This window comes from Euleptes europaea, chromosome 2 (assembly GCF_029931775.1).
Source record: "Euleptes europaea isolate rEulEur1 chromosome 2, rEulEur1.hap1, whole genome shotgun sequence".
Classification (NCBI taxonomy): domain Eukaryota; kingdom Metazoa; phylum Chordata; class Lepidosauria; order Squamata; family Sphaerodactylidae; genus Euleptes; species Euleptes europaea.
Window position 1 is genome coordinate 91,963,836 of NC_079313.1, and position 23,086 is coordinate 91,986,921.

General features: G+C 43.9%; 1 protein-coding gene across 3 annotated transcripts; it reads right to left on the reverse strand.

Moving 5' to 3' along the window:
• Window positions 1-704: 704 nt before the first annotated feature.
• On the reverse strand, window positions 705-23,086 carry EIF2D (eukaryotic translation initiation factor 2D). Of its 3 annotated transcripts, XM_056845535.1 has the most exons (15): window positions 23,020-23,086; window positions 21,896-22,086; window positions 19,975-20,058; window positions 16,639-16,729; window positions 15,107-15,214; window positions 13,746-14,044; window positions 12,941-13,058; window positions 12,325-12,370; window positions 11,257-11,360; window positions 5,123-5,281; window positions 4,629-4,718; window positions 3,778-3,873; window positions 2,215-2,335; window positions 1,764-1,938; window positions 705-890 (listed from the first exon to the last, which is right to left on the reverse strand). In XM_056845535.1, the coding sequence occupies exons 1-15, from the start codon at window positions 23,073-23,075 to the stop codon at window positions 820-822; spliced, it is 1,809 nt and encodes a 602-aa protein (XP_056701513.1). In that variant the 5' UTR covers window positions 23,076-23,086; the 3' UTR covers window positions 705-819. The 3 variants fall into 3 exon arrangements, with proteins under 3 accessions (XP_056701513.1, XP_056701514.1, XP_056701516.1); XM_056845536.1 differs by lacking the exon at window positions 4,629-4,718; XM_056845538.1 differs by lacking the exon at window positions 21,896-22,086 and having other exon boundaries at window positions 23,020-23,036.

Here is a 23,086-nt window from a genome sequence, read left to right on the forward strand (position 1 = left end):
AAATCTTTGCTAGTATGTCAGTGTGGCAAATGGTGTGGTGAAGTGGTTTAAATGTTGGACTAGGAATGGGGAAACCTAGGTTCAAAATCCAACTCTGCCCTGAAGCTCACTCGTCCTTTCTGTGTAACTGACTTCACAGAGCTGTTGCAAGGCTAAAAATGGAGGAGGGGGAGAACCACCTACACTCTCTGTCCTGTTGTGTATTACTGCTTTAGTGATTTGATGTGGGGCTAGGATCTGGGAGACCCAGAAATGTGCAGATGCAGCCTAAGGAGTTGTATGTAGCTTAATCACTAATGTACATGAATAACAGTGTTTCACCAGTACTCTTTACCCAGCAGTTCCTGACCACTTTTTTCAGTTACTGCATCCTCAATGATATGCAAGAAAACGATGGAACAGGCCATGGGGGGCAGGGGAATACAGTAGGTGCATATTGTGATTGTTGTTTTCAGAGGCCTATAAAAAATTTTCCCAGTGCGGTGTTAAGCAGAGTTACACTCTTCTAATCCCACTGATTTACAAGGGTATATAACTGTTTAGGGCTGCCCTGTCACCTGCCTCATCTTCAGAACCCTGTCATTACAAACTTATCTGGTAAATAATTAGAGTGAGTAATTTCAACTGGTGCAAATTGTGTTACATTTTTATACAGCACCTATGTCCCCAGCTGGCTGCGTGAAAACTCAACAAAATATCTGGGAAAACCATTTATTCTTTAAATAAAACCATTATTTGTATAGCTAAAGAAGTTGGATTACTTATCTCTGTTGAATAAAATAATTTATAAATAACAGTGCTCTAAATCTTCAGTCTTGGCTACTTCTTTCGACCAATCTTTGGTGCCTTCTCAAGGCCCTGGATGTACTTGCGATGTATCTGGTAGTCCTCTGCAACAGAGTCAAGTATGAACAAAATAACCCCGTCTGAATTTGGTAACTAATACACTTCAACACACAAGGGGATCTGTAGCTTGCTACAAAAACTCTTAAGTGCCATACAAATAATAATAAGGCCTGATTGTTTTAGAAATCTTTTTTAATTGTATGAGTATCAATCAGTTAAAATAGATTTGAAAAGGGCATTCTATTTTTAGAAGAAATATCAATGTTTCATAAACAGGCACCATCTCTAAAGACATTCATATTGTGAAAGAGGAAGAAACATGCTTCTTCTAAGATGGTACATGGCACCCATGCAGTTTGTAAATGTATGTAGTAGTTGGCAATTGTTGAAAAAATCCACTGCCTAGCTAATGTAAGGTACTTTTTATCTGCTCACAAGATTTTGAACCAATTGATGTAACATTTTCGGCTAAACATTAGGAAGAACTTTCTGACAGAGTGGTTCCTCAGTGGAACAGACTTCTTCAGAAGGAGGTGGGCTCTCTGTCTTTGGAGGTTTATTAAGCAGAGGCTAGATTCTGTGAACTTAGGCAGATCATGAGAGGGAGGGCAGGAAGGGTTGTCAGTGTTTGGCTCTCATGGCCATTTCTTACGTGCCTAGGGTGATGCCGATCGCCACTTTGGGGTCAGGAAACAATTTTCCTCCAGGCCAGATTGGCCAGGGATCCTGGAGGGGTTTTGTTGCCATCTTCTGGGCATGGAGTCACTAGGGGTGTGTGGAGGGGGAAGGTAGTTCTGAATTTCCTGGATTGTGCAGGGGCTTAGACTAATGACCTTGGTGGTCCCTTCCAACTCTATGATTCCATGTACATATTGCAGTCCTAATGCTAAAATGCTACCAGTTTCATAGATACTTACCCATCAACAGTTTTGCAAGATGGTGGATTTGATTGCCTTGTATCTGGACCTGAGCTCTATCCTTGGCTCCTGGGAGTGTGGTGACTGTGGCACTGGCCTGGACCTTTTGCTGAAGAATATTGGCAATCTCCTGTGGATCTAGACCATAAAGCTCCAGATTTTTAATGATTGTTACCTGTGAGGAAGGAAGAGACAGAATTGTATTATGGGCTACGGGAGGCCTCGTGTACCGTTTTACTGGGATGTTTCTTTCTTTCGTTCTTTTTTTTTTTTTCTCTTAAAATATGTATAATCCCGCCTTTCCTCTGTCTCAGAGAGGTTCCTGCAATAATGCAGGAAATACACAAACAAGAAGGTTTTCAAAACAAACCTAGTAATTATCATCTTGTTTGCTGTAGAAGTCTGAGGCAGCAAAGTTTGGGCCTTTGCTGAGAACACTCCTCGCCCTTACCTTTTTATTTGACGATCGCTGTGCTATGGTTATATCAATGGGATCGATATTTCCTTTCCTCACAACGGGTTCATGCCCTGCAAAGGTCACCTGATGGAAGGGCTGCAGTTGGTCCAGACATCTGCCAGAGAATCAGCATTACAAGTTAAAGCCTAAAGGGATGCCATCTGTCAGCATCTTTAGATTTGCCATTCCTGCAATTGTTAAGTATCAGCCATATCTTTCGTGGGAATAAACCTGTGCTTTTCGTCTTTATCTACCTGTACTTCAGCGGTTTAGACTGACCTTAGACTTGTCTGATACAGAGTAGATTGGTAGGCCATGGTGCTACTCCAGAGTGCTGCTCTGGATATGAAAGATTGTTATAACTCTGCTTTGGTACTGTTACATCTGTTTTCTAATGGAAAGCAGCCAAGTACTACCATTATTAGCCTTAGGGGAACTGAGCTTGAAGTAGTGCATACTAAAAACCAGGCAACAACACACACACTAACTTGCAGATTGCCATCTCACAGGTTTGACAAATGGTGCTGTCATATGCACACAGGATTTTCATTTGTCCTCAGGTTTAAAACACCTTACTTGTGCTTCAAGCTAGAGAGGTCTTGATGCTGTATAGCGGAATGATCTTCCTGCAGACATAGGAGAAATTCAATATGCCCAAGGCTTAATTTTGTGCCACTGCCTGGGACTCAAGTCTCTTTACAACCGTGGGGCTATAATATTTGCAGCAATCCAGAAGTCTGCTAAGAGCATGATTGCAAGCCCTGTCCCACAGAGCTAAGTAGACACAATTTGGCCCTGGTCTGAAGAAGTGAGCTGTGACTCACAAAAGCTCATACCCTGCCAGAAATTTGGTTAGTCTTTAAGGTGCTACTGGGCTCTCTCTCTTTTCTACAATTTGAGCCTGGCTTTGGTTGGGGAGGGTGGGCTATAAATCACCAAAAAAATAACATAAAATAAATAAATTGGGCCCGTAACCCATTAAGGAGCAGCAACCCATTGAGGGCCAGGCTTTCAAGTATACTTGAGCATCTCCGTCTGAGCTATTTAAGCAAAATGCATCTGCAGCATACAGGTGACGTTTGAAGCTTGTTAAGTCAGTCTGATAGTTAAAAGGGACTCTCTCTGTGGGCCTTTCTTAATTCCCAATATTTCTCTCAAAGTCCACTGACATGCTGCCAAAAACAGGGATGGGAATGGGGAGTTTTTAGCATGGGCCAAAACAGATTGCTTCATATAATTCACGCAGGTAAAGAACGCAGCTATGGCTTACACCCCAGAGAACCACAGTGCTTGGCCCCTGCTTGGCCACATGCTGATTTTGACCTGTGAATGATTTCAGTCTTCTGACATTACAGAATTCTCTCACATCCCATTAAAAGCAACCAAGAATCCTATTAACAATACTATCTCACACCTTGCTAAAATAAGAAGGGTACGCAGGGAGTCTTTCTCGATGGTTGCCCACCAATGCACTGCAATATAACGGCTTGCATTATATGAGAATTCAAGGCAAAGGCTCCAGTTGGCCTTCAGCATACTAACACGCTCTCCCCTCACCTGCTCAGAAGGTCATCCCACTTGAACTTTGAGATTTCATATTGCTCTGATTTGTTCAACAGGCAGTCGCACAAGATAGGATTCACCTTTACAAAGCTGCAATCAAATAGTACTCATTAAAAAGAAGCTTCTTCCCGCCAAGTTCTGTTTGCCAAAATGGGAATACATCACAGTCCAGACTGTGCAACACTACAGGTTATGAAAAGCTGGACTGGAATGTCAAAAACCCCACTGCACCTGCAAACTCCGTCCTACACCCTGTCAACCCATGCCTAGTAAGAAAAGAATAAACGACAAAAGGCCCTGTTTACTTAAAACATTTCTGGATGTCCTATGTTTGGCACTTCTTCACTGCATCTGGGCAAAACAAATTAGCCATAACTTCCCTTAAGCTGAAGATCAAGTGTCTGGCAACATCTCACGTACCACAGAAGAAAGTAATTGGGCTGTATGTGCAGGCAAGCAGGTCGTTCCAGCTGAGGTACGGCACACTGCTTTAAAACTACCAATTGATTCAGTTGGGGCACAGTATTCGGGTGCGTGGGCATTCAAGCCCCCACACGCCTCTGATGGTAGCAGGGGGCCCAGCATATGTTCATTTCCTGGCTATAAAAGAGAGCAAGAACAGGCCACACATCTGACTGAATGTGCAGGGGGTTTAATACAAGCAAAAGGACATGCTCTTTCTAGCAACACTTTCAACAGTTTTGGTTTAGCATTACGGAGCTGATCCAAAAGCAAAGGAAGTGACCGTGAGCCGACAATCCCTCTGGACACTCCGTGATATCAGCACAGGGCTTGATACTGGTATTCTACCCTCTCTACCCAACGCGGTCTCAGTTGTTACATACTTTTTGTTTGTTTCGTCAACCAATTCATTGGTCTTCACATAGCTGATAATGGCGCTCCTCACTTCACTACTGGAGAGGGTGCTGCCTTTCCTGTGGGCAAACGGAAACATCATTATTTGATCTGTTGTGCTTCAGAAGCACAATCTTCAGTCTTTGCACAGAGATTTCAGAACAACTTCTCATTAAAGAAAGATTTCAGAACAGCTTCCCATTTTTTTTCTAAAGTGGGAGACCGGTCCAATCAAACCAGATCCTTGAAATTATCCCTCCCCAAACACTGATGCTTGAGGGAAGTGTCTTTGCTGGTAGGCCATTTTCCCCAAATACTTATACAAAGATTATCGGCTATGGACACACAGTCTCACTTGCTCACTCACACACCCTTAAGCACTTGAGTGTTTCCCCTCTCTAGATGTCCTGGGCCATGATGTCAGGTAAAGAACAACGGGATGTAGAGGGCAAGGCAAAGGGTTGGGTTTTCTTAAATTCCTTACTTATATCCAGACTCCTGGAACAAGGGTGCCATTTTGGATGAGATACCATAGAGTGGTATTATTTCAGGAGGGTGGTACAGCTGCTCACCATCAGCACCTTTACTATCTTGGGAAGGTGATTCAGATGCTGCTGTTTCTGGTACCGAGAAAGATCTAATGCTGAAATAAAGAGGAGGGAAAATCAAGTTCATACTGTTTACTAGAGAAGTATCATGAAGGTTAATACAGCTGAGAAACAGAAAGGGCAAGACTCAGCTCTTCAGTCTCCCAGGAAATAAACACTCTCGACCCCACATCTGACATTACCGTGTATAATTTGTCCCAGCGACAAAGTTGTTTAACAGAAGTTCAAGTTTATTCCAGCCTCTCAGATCAATAAAATAAAGAAATAGTTTATGTTTCCCCAAAATAAGCCTCACATGTGTGGCTACTAATGAGACACAGGAGATTTTATGGGTCACTATACATTTCATAGGAATTCCTACCAACCTAAGACAAAAGTGATTATGAGTGTGTCTTCCAACTTCAACTATTAGTCTGCGTAGTTTCCCTATAGGTTTCACAAACAAGTGGTTTCACAAACAAGTTTGCCATGGGTTCTGCAGTAATAACCAAGAAGAGTCAAAAAATGGACCAAGAGTACAGAGCTTATTCAGAGGACTTTCATTCTGGGAATGAGAAGGTTTGCAGGATGGCTCAACCCACATTTGGTCACTGCCAGTCCACTTGGCTGATCAGGACCAGCACAAACTTTGCAGCGCACATGGCTTTTTTAAATAGAAGGATTAAGCAAATTCATGGAAGATAGCAGACTTCCTCCGATCATCACAGGGCTTCCCTCTAAACAAGGATGGCCATTATTTGAACAAACCCCAAGTATGACAGGGCAAAAAGGAGCAGAACAGGAGAACAGGTAAGATTATTTCCACCTACTGGGAGAATTGTAAAAAAAATCTGTCCCTGTGACCTTCCTACAAACTCCACTACCACTTCAGCACCCCAAAAGGTACCCAAGACAAAATCTTAAGACAGCTTGCTTGGCAGCACTCACCTCTGACCTCTGCCAAGGGACACCTGAAAGAAAACTGGGTGGAAAAAATGGAACACTCTCTCCTGCTTTCTGCAGAATCAACTGCAGCTTCAAGAAAGGGGGGCAATTTAGAGAGTGGGATACCGTATATACTCGAGCTTATACTCAGGTCAATACGGTAATTCGCCTGCCGGGCCCTCTCCCAGCGCGCTCCCGCCGGCCAGCTGATGGGAGGGCTGTCCCACCTTCTCCCCCCCACCCCACAGCGCCTTCTGCGCAGCGGCTTCTCCCCCCCCCCGATCGCGCCTTTTGCGCGATCGTCGTCACACCTTCTGAGCGGCGGCGGCAGATTCTTCACCCCCCACCCCGCCTTCTGCTGGGCGGTGGCGGTTTCTCCCCCCCACACACACCTCACCCGGGCCAGTCCTCCCGCTTCCCAGCTGACCCTGCGGGGCCTCCTGCACGCAGGGAGGGGGCTGCCGCCGCCACCACCTGCCTGCGTGCCAGGAGCCCGGTCAGGTAAGCCTGTGGGGGGGTGCATTTCCCCCTCGGCTTATACGTGGGTGCCTAATTTTTCCCCATTTTTGGGGTGAAATTAGGCACCTCAGCTTATATTTGGGTCGGCTTATACCCGAGTATATTCGGTAGATAGGAAAGAGAGTAATCGCTGCTTTCTCACTTCCGGTCCAACTTGATCTTCACATGGCTTTTTAAAATAAAAGGATTAAGCAAATTCATGGAAGATAGCAGAACGGAACATTCATGTTCAGAGGCAATATATCGTGAAGACCAGATGCTGGAGAATAAGCTCCCTATTCATAGCCTCCTTGACATCACACGCAGCCATTGTGACCAATCTAACGCAAGACACTGGCTGTTCTGGCAGAGGGCTCCAGGATTCTCCACCTACCGACACCAACAAGCGCACATGAGACCCTGTAGAAGCCTCTATCAAATTCTCGCCTCACAATGCTATGCGTGTGTGACATCACAGAAGAGCGGGGGAGGAGAAAGTGAAGAACTCTCCAGCGAGAACTCCCCAGACGGTATGCAGCTCGGCTGCCAGGAACCAACCCCAGAGATGATCCCCGAGGAGGAAAAAGGAGAGGAGGGGCTACAGTGCATCCCTATCAACATCAACCCTTCACCACTTTTAGCTGAAGCAGCGGGAAGACTCGCAAAGCGAGCATGGGTGGCGGTAGCGAGAGACGACCGGTAAGCATGCCCAGTTCTGACTTATTTATTTTATTTATTGACTTTATGTATACCCTGCCTTTATCCACAATGGTGACCGAAGGTGGCTTACGTCATTCTCCTCCATTTTAACCTCACAACGACCCTGTGAGGTAGGTTAGGCTGAGAGTGTGTGACTGGCCCACGGTCATCCAGTGAGCTTCCATGGCAGAGTGGGGATTCAAACTAGAGTTTCCCTGATCCGAGTCCAATGGTTTATTCACTACACCACACTGGCTCTTACTTGTTGAGACAGCGGCCTTTTATGCTTGGCTGTTTCCCCCGCGGTCACCCCTCTGATGACTTTTGGGTCTTTGTTTTGATTATGCATGCCGTTTCCGAGATGAGTGAGAACACAGGACAGGGGTCTTTCGACAACGGCCCCCAGGCTTGGTAATTCCCTGCCCTGTAAGCCTTTTTGGTCTCCTCCCTTCTAGTTTTTTTTATTCCAGAGAGCCACTGATGGGAGCTAAACCTTGCATTTTTTTAATGGCTGGGTTCAGGTTTTTTTTTACTGGCTTTTACTGTTTTAATTTTTATCTTCAGATTGATTAGTATTGTTTTTAATCTGGCTGGATCCTAGTTGCTGCTTTAGCGTTGTTTGCTGGTGGGAGCAATAATTATTATGCAGTGCTGCTTTTGTTACTGGTTTCATTTTACTCTGTTGCATATTTTGTGCTTTTAACTTATGTGTGTTACCCTAGCCCTGCCCTGGATAGCCCAGGATACCCCAACCTCATCAGATTTTGCAGGGTCGGCCCTTGTTAGTATTTGGATGGGAGACTACCAAGAAATTCTCGGGTTGCTATGGAGAGGCAGGCAATGGCAAACCACCTCTGTCTGTCTCTAGCCTTGAAAACGCTGCATGGTTGCCGTACGTTGGCTGCGACTTGACAGCAAAACCAGTTACTCAATTAATTAATAAAGGAGTGTAGGTTGTTAATTACAACATGCTATCTGGTTATAGAAGGAAGGTGGCTAGGGATTGCTAGTGCCGGGTCTTGAAAAGTTATTTTGTGCCTTTCAAAACTAAGCAACAGAGAGGTTGCCCAGGTATGACCTGCCCTGTTGTAGCAGCAGAAAGATGGCAAAAGCTTCAGTTGCTAAATGTCTCCCTGGCTTGCAGTTTTTAAAAGGTCTGGATTTGCAATCCTCTCACTGGTTGCACTGCATAAATGGAGAAGTGTTTACCATTGATATGGCTTTTTTTTTGTTTTGGTACTGATGTTCTTGGGAAGCGTTGAAGGTTGAGCTGTGCAACAAACATTCATAAATTTTGAATGTGTAGCAATAAAGAGGAGTATAAAAAAAGGAAAAGAAAGAAACACAATAACCAAGAACTGGACTACACCCTTTCCAGCAAAAGGACACTTTTCAGTGATGCAGATTTTAAGATGTTTGTTGATCAAAAGTCCACATTAAGATGTCAAAGAGAGGTCTGAAGCAACAGAATGGTGTCCAACAATGCATTAAATGCTTTTCTCAACTAACTTACACTGTGTCATTACATAAAATGACAAGCAGGGGACCCACAAAAACTTGCTGTGGGGAATCTCATTTTTCTCACAGCCGCTATTTCTGCTTTCCCTTCCCAAAAACCCCCATAGCCTCTCCCCTTTCCCATCTTCTCTCTCTCCTTCCTACCAACCCATTACCCTACCTTTATTTGCTCCCTTGGCTTCAGCTTTCCCTCCTTCACTGCCTCTGGCAGTCTCTATCAGAGAAAACTGTGGCCCAGTTGCACTGGTGGCTGCTAGGCCCAGTTGCATGGTGGGTAACCTGCAAGGACTTGTGGGAATGACTTCACTTTCTTCTTTATCCCCTCCCCATACTATTTCCTCTTCCCCTCCTCCTGGCAACTCCCATATCCTTACCTATCTCTACTTCCTTCTCTCCTTCCCACCCACCAATCAACCTACCTTTTATCTTCTCCCCCCAGCTTCAGCTAAATTTATTCACACCCCACCTTTGTTCACAATGGGGGCCCAATGCAACTTACATTATTCTCCTCTCCTCCATTTTATCCTCAAAACAACCCTGTAAAGTAGGTCAAGTGGAGAATCAGTAACTGACTCAAGGTCACCCAGTGAGCTTCCACAGAAGAGTGGGGATTCAAATTTGGATTTCCCAGATCCTAGTCTAAAACTCTAACCACTATGCTTCAATGGCTTTCAGAGGTTGGCTGCTGTTGAACAGTAGCAAACAGCCAGGCCTGGGTAAATCATGCTAGTTGCATAATACGTTGCTACCAGGCCTGGCCCCATACATTCTCCTTCAAAGGCCAAAATAGCCCTGGAAAGGACCATGCCCCTTACTTTCTGCCTTTTACTTTCAATAACCAAGGCTTGAAGGTTAGCGATACTGTTGAAGTTGCTTAGCAACACCCATACTGGCACCTGAAAGAGAATTATTTTCTTAAAGCTACAGACACTGCTTCTGTTATTTGGGGAGGGTAGTTTTTTAGTTTTCAAATTTTTCTGCACACTTCAGGCTTTTTTCTTACTTTATTTATTTATTTATTTTGTGATTTATAACCCTCCCTTCCCGGCCGAAGCTGGCTCAGAGAGGTTAACATCATATAAAAACATCACTACACCAACAATAGGAATCTAAATTTAAAACATTAAAATCCCAATTAAAACACAAATTTACAAAGTTTCAAATGGCGCCTAACCATACTCGCATTGCTGAGTGTTTGCAGCAGGTTACCCCTCTGTTGACATCAACAATATAACAGGAAGGAGGGGCAATAGGGAGGCCAGCAGATGATATTTGCGGCTATCCTCAGCTATAGGCATGGCGGAATAGCTCTGTCTTGCAGGCCCTGCAGAACTTTTTAAGGTCCCGCAGGGCCCTGATGTCACCAGACAGAGCATTCCACCAGGCCGGCGCCAGGGCCAAAAAGGCCCTGGCTCTCGTGGAGGACAGCCGCACACTCTTAGGGCAAGGGACCACCAGTAAGTTGTTATCAGATGACCAAAGATATTCGAAGGAGAGGCAGTCCCTAAGATACGAGGGTCCCAGGCGGTGTAAGGCTTTAAAGGTCTGTTCTTGTCTGTCAATGCTCCAGTCTTTGTATCTAAGTATACACAGATTTGGCAAGTTGAGAATTTGATATACTGATAACCAGTTCCACAAATCAATTGCATGTGGTCCTCTTGCACAAACACTTAATTTAACAATCTGGAAAGCAAAGGATTGTTTTTGTGCTGTTCTGCCAGGATAGCATACAAGACTCTTCCTTCTTGATTTTATTCTCACAATAACCCTGTGAGGTAGGTTAGGCTGAATGCCTGGCCCAAATTCACCCACAGGGTTGTCAGGTCCCTCTTCGCTACCAGTGGGAGGTTTTTGGGGTGAAGCCTGAGGAGAGCGGGGCTTGGGGAAGGGAGGGACTTCAATGCCATAGAGTCCAATGGCCAAAGCGGCCTTTTTCTCCAGGTCAACTGATCTCTATCAGCTGGAGATAAGTTGTAATAGCAGGAGATCTCCAGCTAGTACCTGGAGGTTAAGGAGAAAAAAGACACCTCTGTACTATTATCAGGAGGATGAGAAAACCAGTACAGGAGCAATGCTTTGTTTTAAATCCCTGTTCAGCTACAGAGTCTCCCAGATACTAGATTCTAACCAAGACACCACATAGGCTACCTTTAAAGCTATTATGTGAGTGTAAAGGCAGACCAAAGCAACCTACTTTGTTACCAGTTAAGTAGCTACTTTGCTATTGATCGCAGCTCGGCTCATTAATCAGCTGGCAGTCCTCCTAACTCAGATTCAAACATCCTTTAACCTCTTCTCCATTGTGAAAACTGCTTGTGCGGAACACCTCTCTCTCGAGCTCCTAATGCCCACACAGGATTCCTTCTCTTACCTTTTGTGTCTCCAGTCCACATCCACAATGCTCTCCACTCCCTTACTCAGTTCCTTCACCTGAAGGATCTTCTGTTGCTGCATTGTCTGTAGGAACTTGGAGAACTAAAGAGAGAAAATCAATTAGAATCTCATGCTGGAGCCCACACTGAAACGACTGGATGCCATCTTCAAATCATAGTCCAAAAGGAGACAGCCCCCACTACCAACCAGAAGTGGAGGGGGGGAGGAGACCAAACAGGCCCTAATCCATGCAGTACAGGTGGAGCTACCATGCACCTGCACAGGGTCTTCTTGCAATTTGTACATCATTGACTTCTGCAGGCCAAGACGGGTGCAGGCCCTCTCATTTACCATTTCTAGTTTGAAGTTCAGTGGTGGCACCGGAACACTGCGGTATGCATCGCCTCATGGTGCACCTTTGCATGAGAAACCCTAGAGACCAGCAAGGTTTTGGGGGTATAAGCTATCAATAGGTCAGGCTAGCCTGACCTTGTCAGATCCTGGAAGCTAAGCAGGGTTGACCCTGGCTAGTATTTGGATGGGAGACCACCAAGGAAGTCCAGGGTCATGACACAGGCAATGTCTAACCACCTCTGAATGTGTCTTGCCTTGAAAACCTTTTGGGGTCACCATAAGTTGGCTGTGACTCGATGGCAGTTTCTACCACCAAGCTTTCAAGAGTCAAAGCCTCCTTTGTCACCTGACAAAGGAAGCTTTGACCCTTGAAAGCTAATATCCAAAAAATGGGTGTGTGTGTTGGGCTCTAAGGTGTTATTGGACTCAAATCTGGACGTTCGACTGAAAACCAACATGGCTACCCTCTGACACAAAAACAAAAAATATTTTTTTAAAAAGATGCTAATTGAGCATTCTAATTATCCACATGTGAAGTTATTCAAATCAGACTCACAAGTGGAGAGGAGTGGGGTGGGGGAGAGATTCCTTTTTGCTTATAGCTGGGCATTTAAATATGAGATAGACAAACCCCACCATTGTAATCAAAGTTTAATAATTAATTTCTTTCCCCCACCCTCAAACAGTATTGGAAAAACAAAAACATCCTCACCTTCTTGTAGCTGGATTTCTTTATGTCTATTTGTTGACCTTTAGGACTATTTGTTGATTAAATAAAAGAAAAAAATACATGAATGAAATAGTAGTAATCAAACCTAAGTTATCCTTATTTTTAGACCACTTAAAAAAAATACCCCCTTGATTTCTCCTACTAAAATATTAAGTCCCTAACAGAGTTTTGGATTAAAACCAGTATGCTTAGGCCAGTTCATTTCTACTGGTTAAAAAAAGACAAAAGACAAAAGACATGAATGAAAATCCATTAAGGGAATAGTATAATTAAGGGACCCATTAAGGGAGCAGTATAAACCAGCTTCAGTTGTAGCATACATGTCACAGTCCTGAACCTACGGGAAACTAAACACTGATAAATTGCAAATTACTGGTAGCAAAAGAGAAATCTTCTTATCTGTAACAATTTCATTCTAAACAAGCATCTTTTAAATCCAAAATAGCCTTGATAACAGCAAACTTTCCAATATCCAGAGACTATGTTAAGTGTAAGACATATTTACACAGCACTGAATTGACAGTTAAAACAGGAGTTTCAAGTAGAAAGTGATTTTTCTCTAATATGCTCACCCCACCCGGCCTAAGAGATCACATACCAGCATGAGAACATATAATTACGCAGAAAAGTACTGGTCAGCAGAGGGAGCTCTGACTTCTTCACTTTACATTTTAAGGCATGAAAGAAGCACTGATGAAGTAACACATCCATTTGTTCTGTAAAAAAAGATGGTACAGTTTGTCCTCATGAGGCTCTAAACAGAACACAATGTGGGCCAAGGTATCATTGTTACAATGAGAACCTCTCCACTCTAGCGCCAAGCTGTGTCAACATTCATCAGCAAAAAGGCTTTAATACTACACCACAGCACAACACTGAACTTGGTGCTCGCACTTTCCTTTTCTGACACCCACTCCTTTTAACAGGTTACATAATGGCTTGTACCCCTTTAAAAAAATCAATGAATGTAAGTATATCACGGTTGACAAGACCCTTCTGCCAATCCTACAATTCTACTGTAGCAAGTTAGCACACCTGTAGAAACCACAGACCTTCATACAGTTCTTCACATGTTATAAAGCTAGCAGGTGTACTCTGTGTATCCACCAAGTGCAAGACTGATACATTTAATACACTCTCTAAATGAAGTCTCAGTCCCTCAGGGCAGGGGGTTTATCTCCAGTGCATACTTGGCCAAAATATATATATCCAATCACCAGGTAATGGATAGACGCAATATACACATTAACGTTGTAACATATTAAGTGCCCCAACATTGATGCCCCAACTGTACTTGCCCCGCTCATCATACAATCAAGCAACTGCTCTCTTCAGCACAAGGATTATTACTAGAATTCTACAGAACACAACCCCTGAGCACATCCCTTAAGCTTAAGTGATACCTTGTGGACTCCTGCTGTCTTCCAGTTCCTGGGGAACATCCAAGTTGTCTTCTTCAGCAGTCTCAGCAGGTCCATTCTCAGCAGGTTCCTCATTTTCTCCTACTTCAGGACTCTCAATAGTTTCATTGAGGTTCACATTCCCAATGTCTATTTGTAGGGATGGGTCAACAGGGAGGTTGTCGTCAGGTACTTTGCCTTCTTCTCTTTTATCATCCTGTTCCTCATCTTCAGCATGCTCAGTGACAGGTTCTGCCTCCAGGGAGACTACTGTGGGTGGACATGTCTTGTCACCAAAGCTCCTTTTTCATTAAAAAGTGTGTAATAAAAAAAAACCAACAGGAGGCATAATAAATCTCAGTTCAAATTCCCATTTTAGTAAAAAAAAAAAAAGAGAGAGACAAGACAGAGAAGAGACGCAAGAGAGTTAGTGAAGATAACGGAGTTGTGAAAAAACATGTTTTTCACCCTAAAGAATGACTTTCTTGAAGAACACGGGAACAGTAGCAGACAGCAATTCCAAAAAATATTATGGTCAGAATAGTTTGGAAAATCCATGTAGCCTGCCACATTTATTTAATGCCAATAATGTGCCAAAAGGCAGCAGACTGCCATAAATGAAACAAGGTCTTGTTTGCATAACTGCCACTAAATCCATACTTTGAGTAGGAATTAGAGTACAATTTAAGGAAACCATAACCCCACAGCCCTTGAGTTATATACGCTGCTTTGCACCAAACAGTACACAACATAGATTAATTTGAAGGGAAAGCTCCTACTGCCATTCTTGAACCAGGAACACCATACGCATGTCCTAATCTAGTACAAATCATGGATTTAGGAAGAAAGGAAGAAGGGCACATGGGCTAACAGGAGATTGGCAGTACAATGAGCTTCTGAATGAAGCCTCTTACCACACTAATTTGACTTTGGTGTCTGAAGAATAGGGAAGCTGAGCCAAGAACATCCTGCCCCTGCATGACAGCTCATTGTGGCTGGTGAGCAGAAGCTCAAGGAGAATCTCAAGCACAATGGGGGACGCAGAACTTTCTGTGATGCTCGCTGTTCTCCAGATTGGTGCTGGAGAACTCAACTCCTCTTCTTAAGTATTCTTCAAAATAATGCACTGGTGCTGATCTAAGATTGTTGGGAAAGACATCTGCTAGTCACCCTGAAAACCTTAGACCCATTATCAGTTGACAGCTTGGACACTATTCAAGATTACTCACTTCCTCCATTGCTCAGGGCTAATCCTTCTCCATTCTAAGCATTAGGTTCAAGAAACTATTTTGCATTTGGCCAAAGGTCCATATAGCTCTGCTCCCATTTTGTAAACTATCTGGTATGGCTGGTTATATACCCACCACAATTGATCCATGTAAGTATGCAGCACGGTGAAGCCTTTCCCTTTCATTCCAGCGGCCAACATCTCCTTAGTGGACATGGTAGCTATTCCAATAGCCACTGGGGCTCTGAAAGAAAATACATATATACATACAAAGTTTAAAGTAAACAGCCAAATGCTTACTCGATCTAAAACAAGTTATATATTAGCAGCTCCTAGAATCTCATAATGACCCAGCCCTGCTAGTGCAACCCTTAAGAATACACCAAGAGGAAGTACAGATCTTGGCACAGTAAAAAATAACAAATGTTAAAAGGTCCAAGCAGTTGCCATTCAAAGCCAGCGTGTTAAAAATCACAAACCCTAGGTTCTAAAAAAAATGCAGCCTTTAATCCCCTCTAAAAAACTGTTGAAGTGATACAGGTCTTCTAATGTCTTTTGGAGGCTGTTCCACAATATCAGAGTAGGTGACATAAAAGCCCACAAACAGGATCCATTTTTTGTACTCTTGCAGGGATTGGAATCATTAGAAAGCATTGCTGTGGTGAGTGGAGCGACCACATGGGCTCAGTCAGAGAGAGGTGGTCCTTGAAGGATGTGGGGCCGCAGGTAACAAAGAGGAATAATTCTAATGCTACTTTTCCTATTTACATTTGTAAGATATATTTAAGCAGAAAACAGTTAAACATAACATAACATAAAACAGCATATACAACATAACATAAAACGGTTAAACATAACATAAAAGGTCAGAAACAAGTCTAACACAGGCATCTAGTAAATTGCTTCCAAGCTGATACAGTTGCATGTAGGAGACTTGCATTGTAATTTTCTACCATTATAGAGGGGACACAGTTTAGCAGTAGGGCACCTGCCTTGCACGTATACAGTACCAGAACAGGATTTGTAGAAGTTGGGCTGAGAAGGACCTCTGACTGAAAACTTGAAAGATCACTTGCTGATCAATAAAGATCACCTGCTGGTCAAGAGTGAGTAACAAAGAGCCAAATGGACCAAAGGTCTAACAAGACTAGGCAGGTGTATATGGATTGCTAAGGAGTGCATAAAGACAAAATAATGACCCCCTCCCCCCAAACTTGCAAACACAAAGTTTGCAGCCTAACCAGGTACTTAATCTTGGGCGTCTAGTTGTTAAACTTCACTATAATGCTCCTTAACAAAAGGGTTTTTTTTGGGGGGGGAGGGTTAAGACTCTGAGGATTACAACATACAAAAACCAATATCAAAGAGTCACAAATATGTTCTCCTAAAATGTAACCTTACTTGGAATCAAATAACTTAGTGTCATTTGATAAACACTATTTACAACTCACAATCTTCATATTTAAAAATTTAAGATAATTTCTGGGATATCAACTATGAGTCATGGCAGTATTGAACATGCTCTTGTGCAGATTTTCTAACTGATCGTCACAGCAACCTGCCATTTTTCTTGTTGAACGGAACTGGATTTGATTTTTGTTCACCCCGTTGAAATATGCAGTAAGCACAAAGACTAAACTTAACATTAGCTTTCAAGAGAAATCATACCTGTTTTCCACCAAGGTAATAGCACACAATGTGCCCCGATCTATCTGAGGAAGACCAGAAGAGGGCACTACAACTCCAGGAAGCATTAGGTCTGTGGAAACAAACATCAGAACTTTTCAGGACAGTCATCACCTTTGCTCTACAGCCCTTTATTTACTTCAGCAAAATTACAGTACAGCTAGAATGATATAGCACACTCAAATCAACAATAATCTTTTTAGCAATGCCAGTGCTGGGCTTGAGGCTTACCGTATATACCCGTGTATAAGCCGACCTGCGTATAAGCCAAGGTGCCTAATTTCTCCCCAAAAATGGGGAAAAATTAGGCACCCGCATATAAGCCGCGGGTCGGCTTATAACCCCTCCCCCCCCCAGCAGGCTTAGCAGGCAGGCGCCGGCGCCCCCCCCCCCCGCGGCCCAGGAGGCCCCCCCAGGGCACTCCTGGCCGGGGGGAGCCGTGCACGCCCGGCGGCGGCGCGGCCCTGCAGCGGCCGCAGGAGGCCCTCCCAGGCCGGGGGCGGCAGCGCGGCCTTGCAGCGGCCACAGGAGGTCCTCCCAGGCCAGGGGGATCCGCGCGCGCCCGGCGGGGGCGGCGGCGCGGCCTTGCAGTGGCCGCAGGAGGCCCTCCAAGGCTGGGGGCGGCAGCGCGGCCCTACAGCGGCCGCAGGAGGCCCTCCCAGGCCAGGGGGATCCACGTGCGCCCGGCGGGGGCGGCGGCGCGGCCTTGCAGAGGCCGCAGGAGGCCCTCCCAGGCCGGGGCGGCGGCGCGGCCCTGCAGTGGCCGCAGGAGGCCCTCCCAGGCTGGGGGGAGCCGCGCGCCAGGCGGGGGCGGCGGTGTGGCCTTGCTGCGGCCGCAGGAGGCCCTCCCAGGCCGGGGGCGGCAGCGCGGCCCTGCAGCGGCCGTAGGAGGCCCTCCCAGGCCAGGGGGATCTGCGCGCGCCCGGCAGGGGCGGCGGTGCGGCCTTGCAGCGGCCGCAGGAGGCCCTCCCAGGCCGGTGCGGGGCGGTGTGGCGGCCCTGCAGCGGCCGCAGGAGGCCCTCCCAGGGCGGTGCCGGCTGGGAGGAGCCGGGCGCGCCCAGTGGCGATGGCAGAGCGGCCCTGCAGCGGCCGCAGGACGCCTTTAAAATTCATCAACTGGATTGCAAATTGGGCAAATCTGCTCTACAAAAATGTTGCAAATCAAGTCAGTCTCTGTAAGCTTGGAGCTGTTGCTGGATCCTGGCCTACAGTCAGAGGCCCAAGCCTCCTCTATGGCACATAGTGCCTTTTATTAGCTTTGGCTAGTACGCCAGCTTCAACCATTCCTCGAAAACCACGATCTGGTCATGATGATCCATGCTCTGATTACATCCAGGTTTGATTATTGTGATGAGCTTTATGTGGGGCTGCTTTTGGAAATAGTCTGGGAACTGTTGGATTCCTGCATTGTGCAGGGGGTTTGACTAGATGACCCTGGAGTTCCCTATGTTTCTATAATTCTATGAAACTTCCATTCTTTCAAAATGCGACAGCCAGGTCATTGTCAGGGGCAGGATACAGAGATTGCATCACTCCAGTGCTGAAAGATCTGCACTGGCTGCCCATTTGCTTCTGAGCACAATTCAAAGTGAATTAAAGCCCTAAATGGCTTGGGGCCAGGATAACTGAAGGACTGACTCCTCCTATATTGTGCAGCCCTCCAGTTAAGATCTTCCGCACAAGCCCTGTTCTCTGTGCTCTTGCCTTCAGAAGTGAAGCAGATGGCCACCAGAGACAGGGCGCTTCTCTTGTGGAACACCCTTCCTCTTGAGGCTCACCTAATCCCTACATTGTTTTGTTTTAGGCCAAGCAGAAATGTTTCTATTCACTCAGGCTTTTAATTAAGGAATTTACTTTTTAATACTCTTTTAGTCTGGAAACTGTTATTTCAAGCTGTCTGTTATCTGTTGTCATGGTCTATATTTTTATGCTGGGCTTTTTTCTAATGCTGGCTTTTAATAAATATATTGTAATGTTTTGTTTTTATTATCTTTATTTTGTATCCAATAGAAACATTAATGATTGAGTAATCCAACCTAGACTCTCATTCAGGTGCCAAACTGTGCAGTGAAATCCTCCCACGATTGGTACAGTATTTACTTAAAACACTTAACCACCTTTCTAAATAACTGACGTACAACACATAACTGACAGAATGGCCCTGGAATACCATATATTAAAAAAAAATACAAATCCTGTATTAACAACATTGATGAACTGAGATCCAAACATTGCAACTTTGCCATTTACTAAAGTTAAGAAATTTCGATACTACTTCCAGGCCACTCTCAGGTTTCTCTTTACAATTCTTGGTTTCTATGAAGACCCAACATTGCTGCTTATTGGATGTCTTATTTTCTTCCAGGCACTCCCAAAATAGCTTAGAATGTACAGAGCCCTTATTATCTGCCTTCAACAGCATCCATATTATCTGCCTTCAACAGCATACCAGGCTGATTGCTGTAGAAGACCAACAGAATTTCTCTCAAACGACAGCATTCAGAGTCCATCGCCAGCTCTATATTAACCTAGATGGGACATAAAGCTTTGTGGGAAGTAAAGTAAATGCCCACATGTGTTAAAAAAGGATATACACCAAAGGATATAGAATCAATGGCTTAGGACCCAAGGGTATTAAATTCCTATGTATATTTCCAATAAGAATACATCATATTCTCTCACTCATACAATGTTTGCACTGTGTCTGAACACTGAAACAGAGAACCCGTAATCCAATCAATTACAAAGATCATATGACTGGATTCAAATCCCAGTACCTGCAACCTTCCTCCTTAACTCCCCTCCACAACCAAGTGATTACACACTCGCAGCATTTGAACAGAAACACAAAGCAATGCCATATGTGAAGGAAACCAACAAGTCAAAAGCAGACACATGGATTTGTCCTACAGGTTACAGACTAGTTACTAATAAAATTTTCCTTATCAACATACAAAGAGAAAAAAACAGATATAAAATCTTTGCCTGGGCCTATATTTGAGCCATAATTAAGCTAAAAAAAATCACATGGTCAGTCAAATATGACCTACATAACATTAACATTTAAATTAAGACTCTTGTTCTGTTGGCAATTTATTTTCTTCTTTAAATGGGCTAAATAAAGGTATTCAGCATGCTTTGGTGCAAGGAGAGCCATACCTTGCATTTGCCAGTTTACTTACTCGAAAGTAAGTCCAGCTTGATTTCAAAGGACCTAGAAACACCTAAGCAATATAACAAGCCAGGCCACGAAGACCAACTTCAAAAAAGACAACGCAAGGCTTGTGCAACGCAAGGCTTCAAGCTCAGCCTGCTTACCTGCTCCTCCTGCTAGTTTGTGCAACACAGGTGGCCAAGTTGAGAAGGCAGGGAGAAGGTCAGGATGAGCCCACAGGGTGTATACTGTCCCAAAGAGAACACAAAATGTTTGAGACTTCAGCACCACAAATTTTGCTTGGCTTTCTCTCTCCCCAATTTATTATCATTCATCTCAGCTTTGTGTCAGGAGGTAAAAATAATGATAAGAAAGTAGTGTTTACAACCCAGCTTCTTAACTAGCCATGCTTTTAAAGAGTTCTCTGTGGCTTCAGAATGAATGTTGTCTATTAGCTAATATTGAGGGAACCCCCAGCTCTACCTTTTATTATTAAGCCAGAGAGAGTTTAACCTAGTGACCAGGAAGAGTTGTTCTGAATATCTAAGGGAAAAGGTAAATGGAAAAGCAACATATTGTGTCAGGAGGACAAATTTAATCCTTAATGAGTGCCAGTGTGGTGTAGTGGTTAAGAGTGTTGAACTAGTATCTGGGAGACCCAGGGTCAAATCCCCACTTGTGCCATGGAAGCTCACTGGGTGACCTCAGGCCAGTCATACTCTCTCAGTCTAATTGATCTTGTAGGGTTGTTGTGAGGATAAAAGGGAGAAGGGTAAGCAGCTTTAAGTCCTCATTGGGGAGAAAGGCAGGGTACAAATGAAGTAAATAAATAAAGGTATTTTCTTACTGTATGCTGAAATTCATATTCATATGTATCTGTATCTCACAGCCAAAGACAATACAAGAATGACTAATACTTGTGTCAAGGAGGTAATTTACAGAAATACAGAATATTTGTCATATCACTGTAAGCAATTATCCTCTTTAACACTGAGGCATATCATAATTTTTAAAACCATAATGCAAATACATCATTAGCTAGGGGCTGCAGCTACTTTCAATATTGCTGTGATATGTAATTAACAGTTTTATTTTTGGTTTTTATCCCATTGTATCCTGAAGGACAGAGTAGAGGACAACAGATATACTTTGACCCACCTGAGCGTTTCCACAGATGGAAGGACTTCCACTTAAGGAAGAATCTTCTCACCTCCCCTTTCCTATTGCAACCCCAAATGACCCTAAAATGCTGCTCCTGGGGAACAGCCCCCGAAATAGCATTTGGGGGTGTGGTTGGAGCTGCAATGAAAGAAAGGAAATGAGAAAGTCCCTTTCTGTGAGTGGAAATCCTTCTGCCTGCAGAAATGCTCCAGCAGATCTAAACCAAGATGTGTTCTTAGAAGATGCATAGACCCTAATCCAGACAACTGTGAGCCCTATGGGTGTGCACCTGCTTTTGCACTCACAAATCTTACAGGGGAACCAGGGCTAGAGAGCAGAAGCCTCTCAAAGCTTCAGTCAACTTTCTGATGAAGCAGAAGATGAAGAAGGGCCTCTGGATTAGGGTTGCCAACCTCCAGGTGGTAGGTGGGCATCTCCTGGGATTATAACTGATCTCCAGGCGACAGAGATCAGTTCACCTGGAAAAAATGACCACTTTGGAAGGTGGATTCCAGGGCATTATACCCAATTAAAGTCCCTCCCCAAACCCCACCTCCTCAGGTTCTACCCCCAAAATCTCCAGGTATTTCCCAACCCAGAGCTGGCCACCCTACTCTGGACCCAGGCCATGTGCCCTCTTCCTCCTGCCCCACTGCATCTTCAGGGCAGCCTCCTGAGGAATTTCACAGTGAAAACCGAGTTTCAGAGGGAGCATATGGACCGGAGCCTATATGCTTCCTGGCTCTGATTGAACATATGTATACCTCAGTACTACCATCAGGTACTATAATACTTCTTTGCTTATGGAAGTGATGGAAAACCCGACTCGCATCCAGAGTGTGACATGCCCAGAATGGAACAGAAAACTAAATTAAAACTTCACCAGCCCCATAATAAACTGCCCGCTCCAACATATTTATGTACCTGTTGGATACAGTGCTTTCTCCATTTCAAACAGGATTGGATTCCTGCTATTAGCATAAACTGTAAGAGCCTCTCCTTTGTGAGTGTACAGCTTGATAATATTCAGCTCTTCTTTATTTGGCACAACCTCAGAGAGCTGCTCAGTAGAGAGTGTGGGAAATGTGGCTGCAACATCAGCTCGCAACTTCCTCCTGCATTGAACAAGAACGTGCTTATTCCTATGTACAACTCTGAAGGTATGGTCAGAGCTGCAGCTTCTGTTGCTGAACTGTAGACATAGGACACTTTTCTGCTTTCCCACTTAGGTTGTTATCAAAGACAGATATTAAAATAGTCATCTGCTTAACAGGTTAACTATACATTTTTATACTACTTTTCCAACCATTCAAGGCAGCTCATGGAAACAATACGACTAAGCTACATTAATACAGATCAAAATATATTTAATAACCAGTAAAATAATCACAAATCAGCTGCACTATATCTTAAATCTCAGGTGAAGTTTTTAGCTCCATAGTTTTGATTCCAGTAATGACATAAAAGCTGATAATTGCACAACATAATTATTAGTCATTATAATGTAATTATACATCAGTTTTACCATTTCAGCAACTGCAAATAAATTTATTACTTTCATGCACAGACAAAAGGCAAATCTTTTAGTTCTACGTTATTTTCCTTTTTGCCAGTTATTTCCATATTATTATAGTTATTGCTTGCCATCCCAGGAACCTGATGATTGAGGATGTAGTTTCCAGAACAAACAAATATTACAGATAGTTTAATGCACCAGAATGGAAGATGGAATAACAAATAAATTCCAGAACACTTTTGTAAATATTCCTCACATTTCCCATTTGTTCACAACTCTAAAAAAAATAACATCGAGGTTTATTGTAAACGGCATATGTCATTTACAGTGTAATTGTAAGCAAAGAAGCACTGAAGCATTGATTACTTTGAGGGAAGCATTAATTTTTAAAGCCTTCTCGCGTTAGAGAATTTTTTAAGCAGCATTAGTCCCATTCTCATTCCGTTTGTCTGAAAAACATCCTCTTTACAATTCCAAAGAGCGCCAGATTAACAATTTAGGCAAATCCGTTTAAAAGGGAAAAAAAGCTCACCTATCAGATCCTTTTATAGCAGTGTTGGATTTTACCCTAAAAGCTTTGGCAAACATGATCAGGGGAA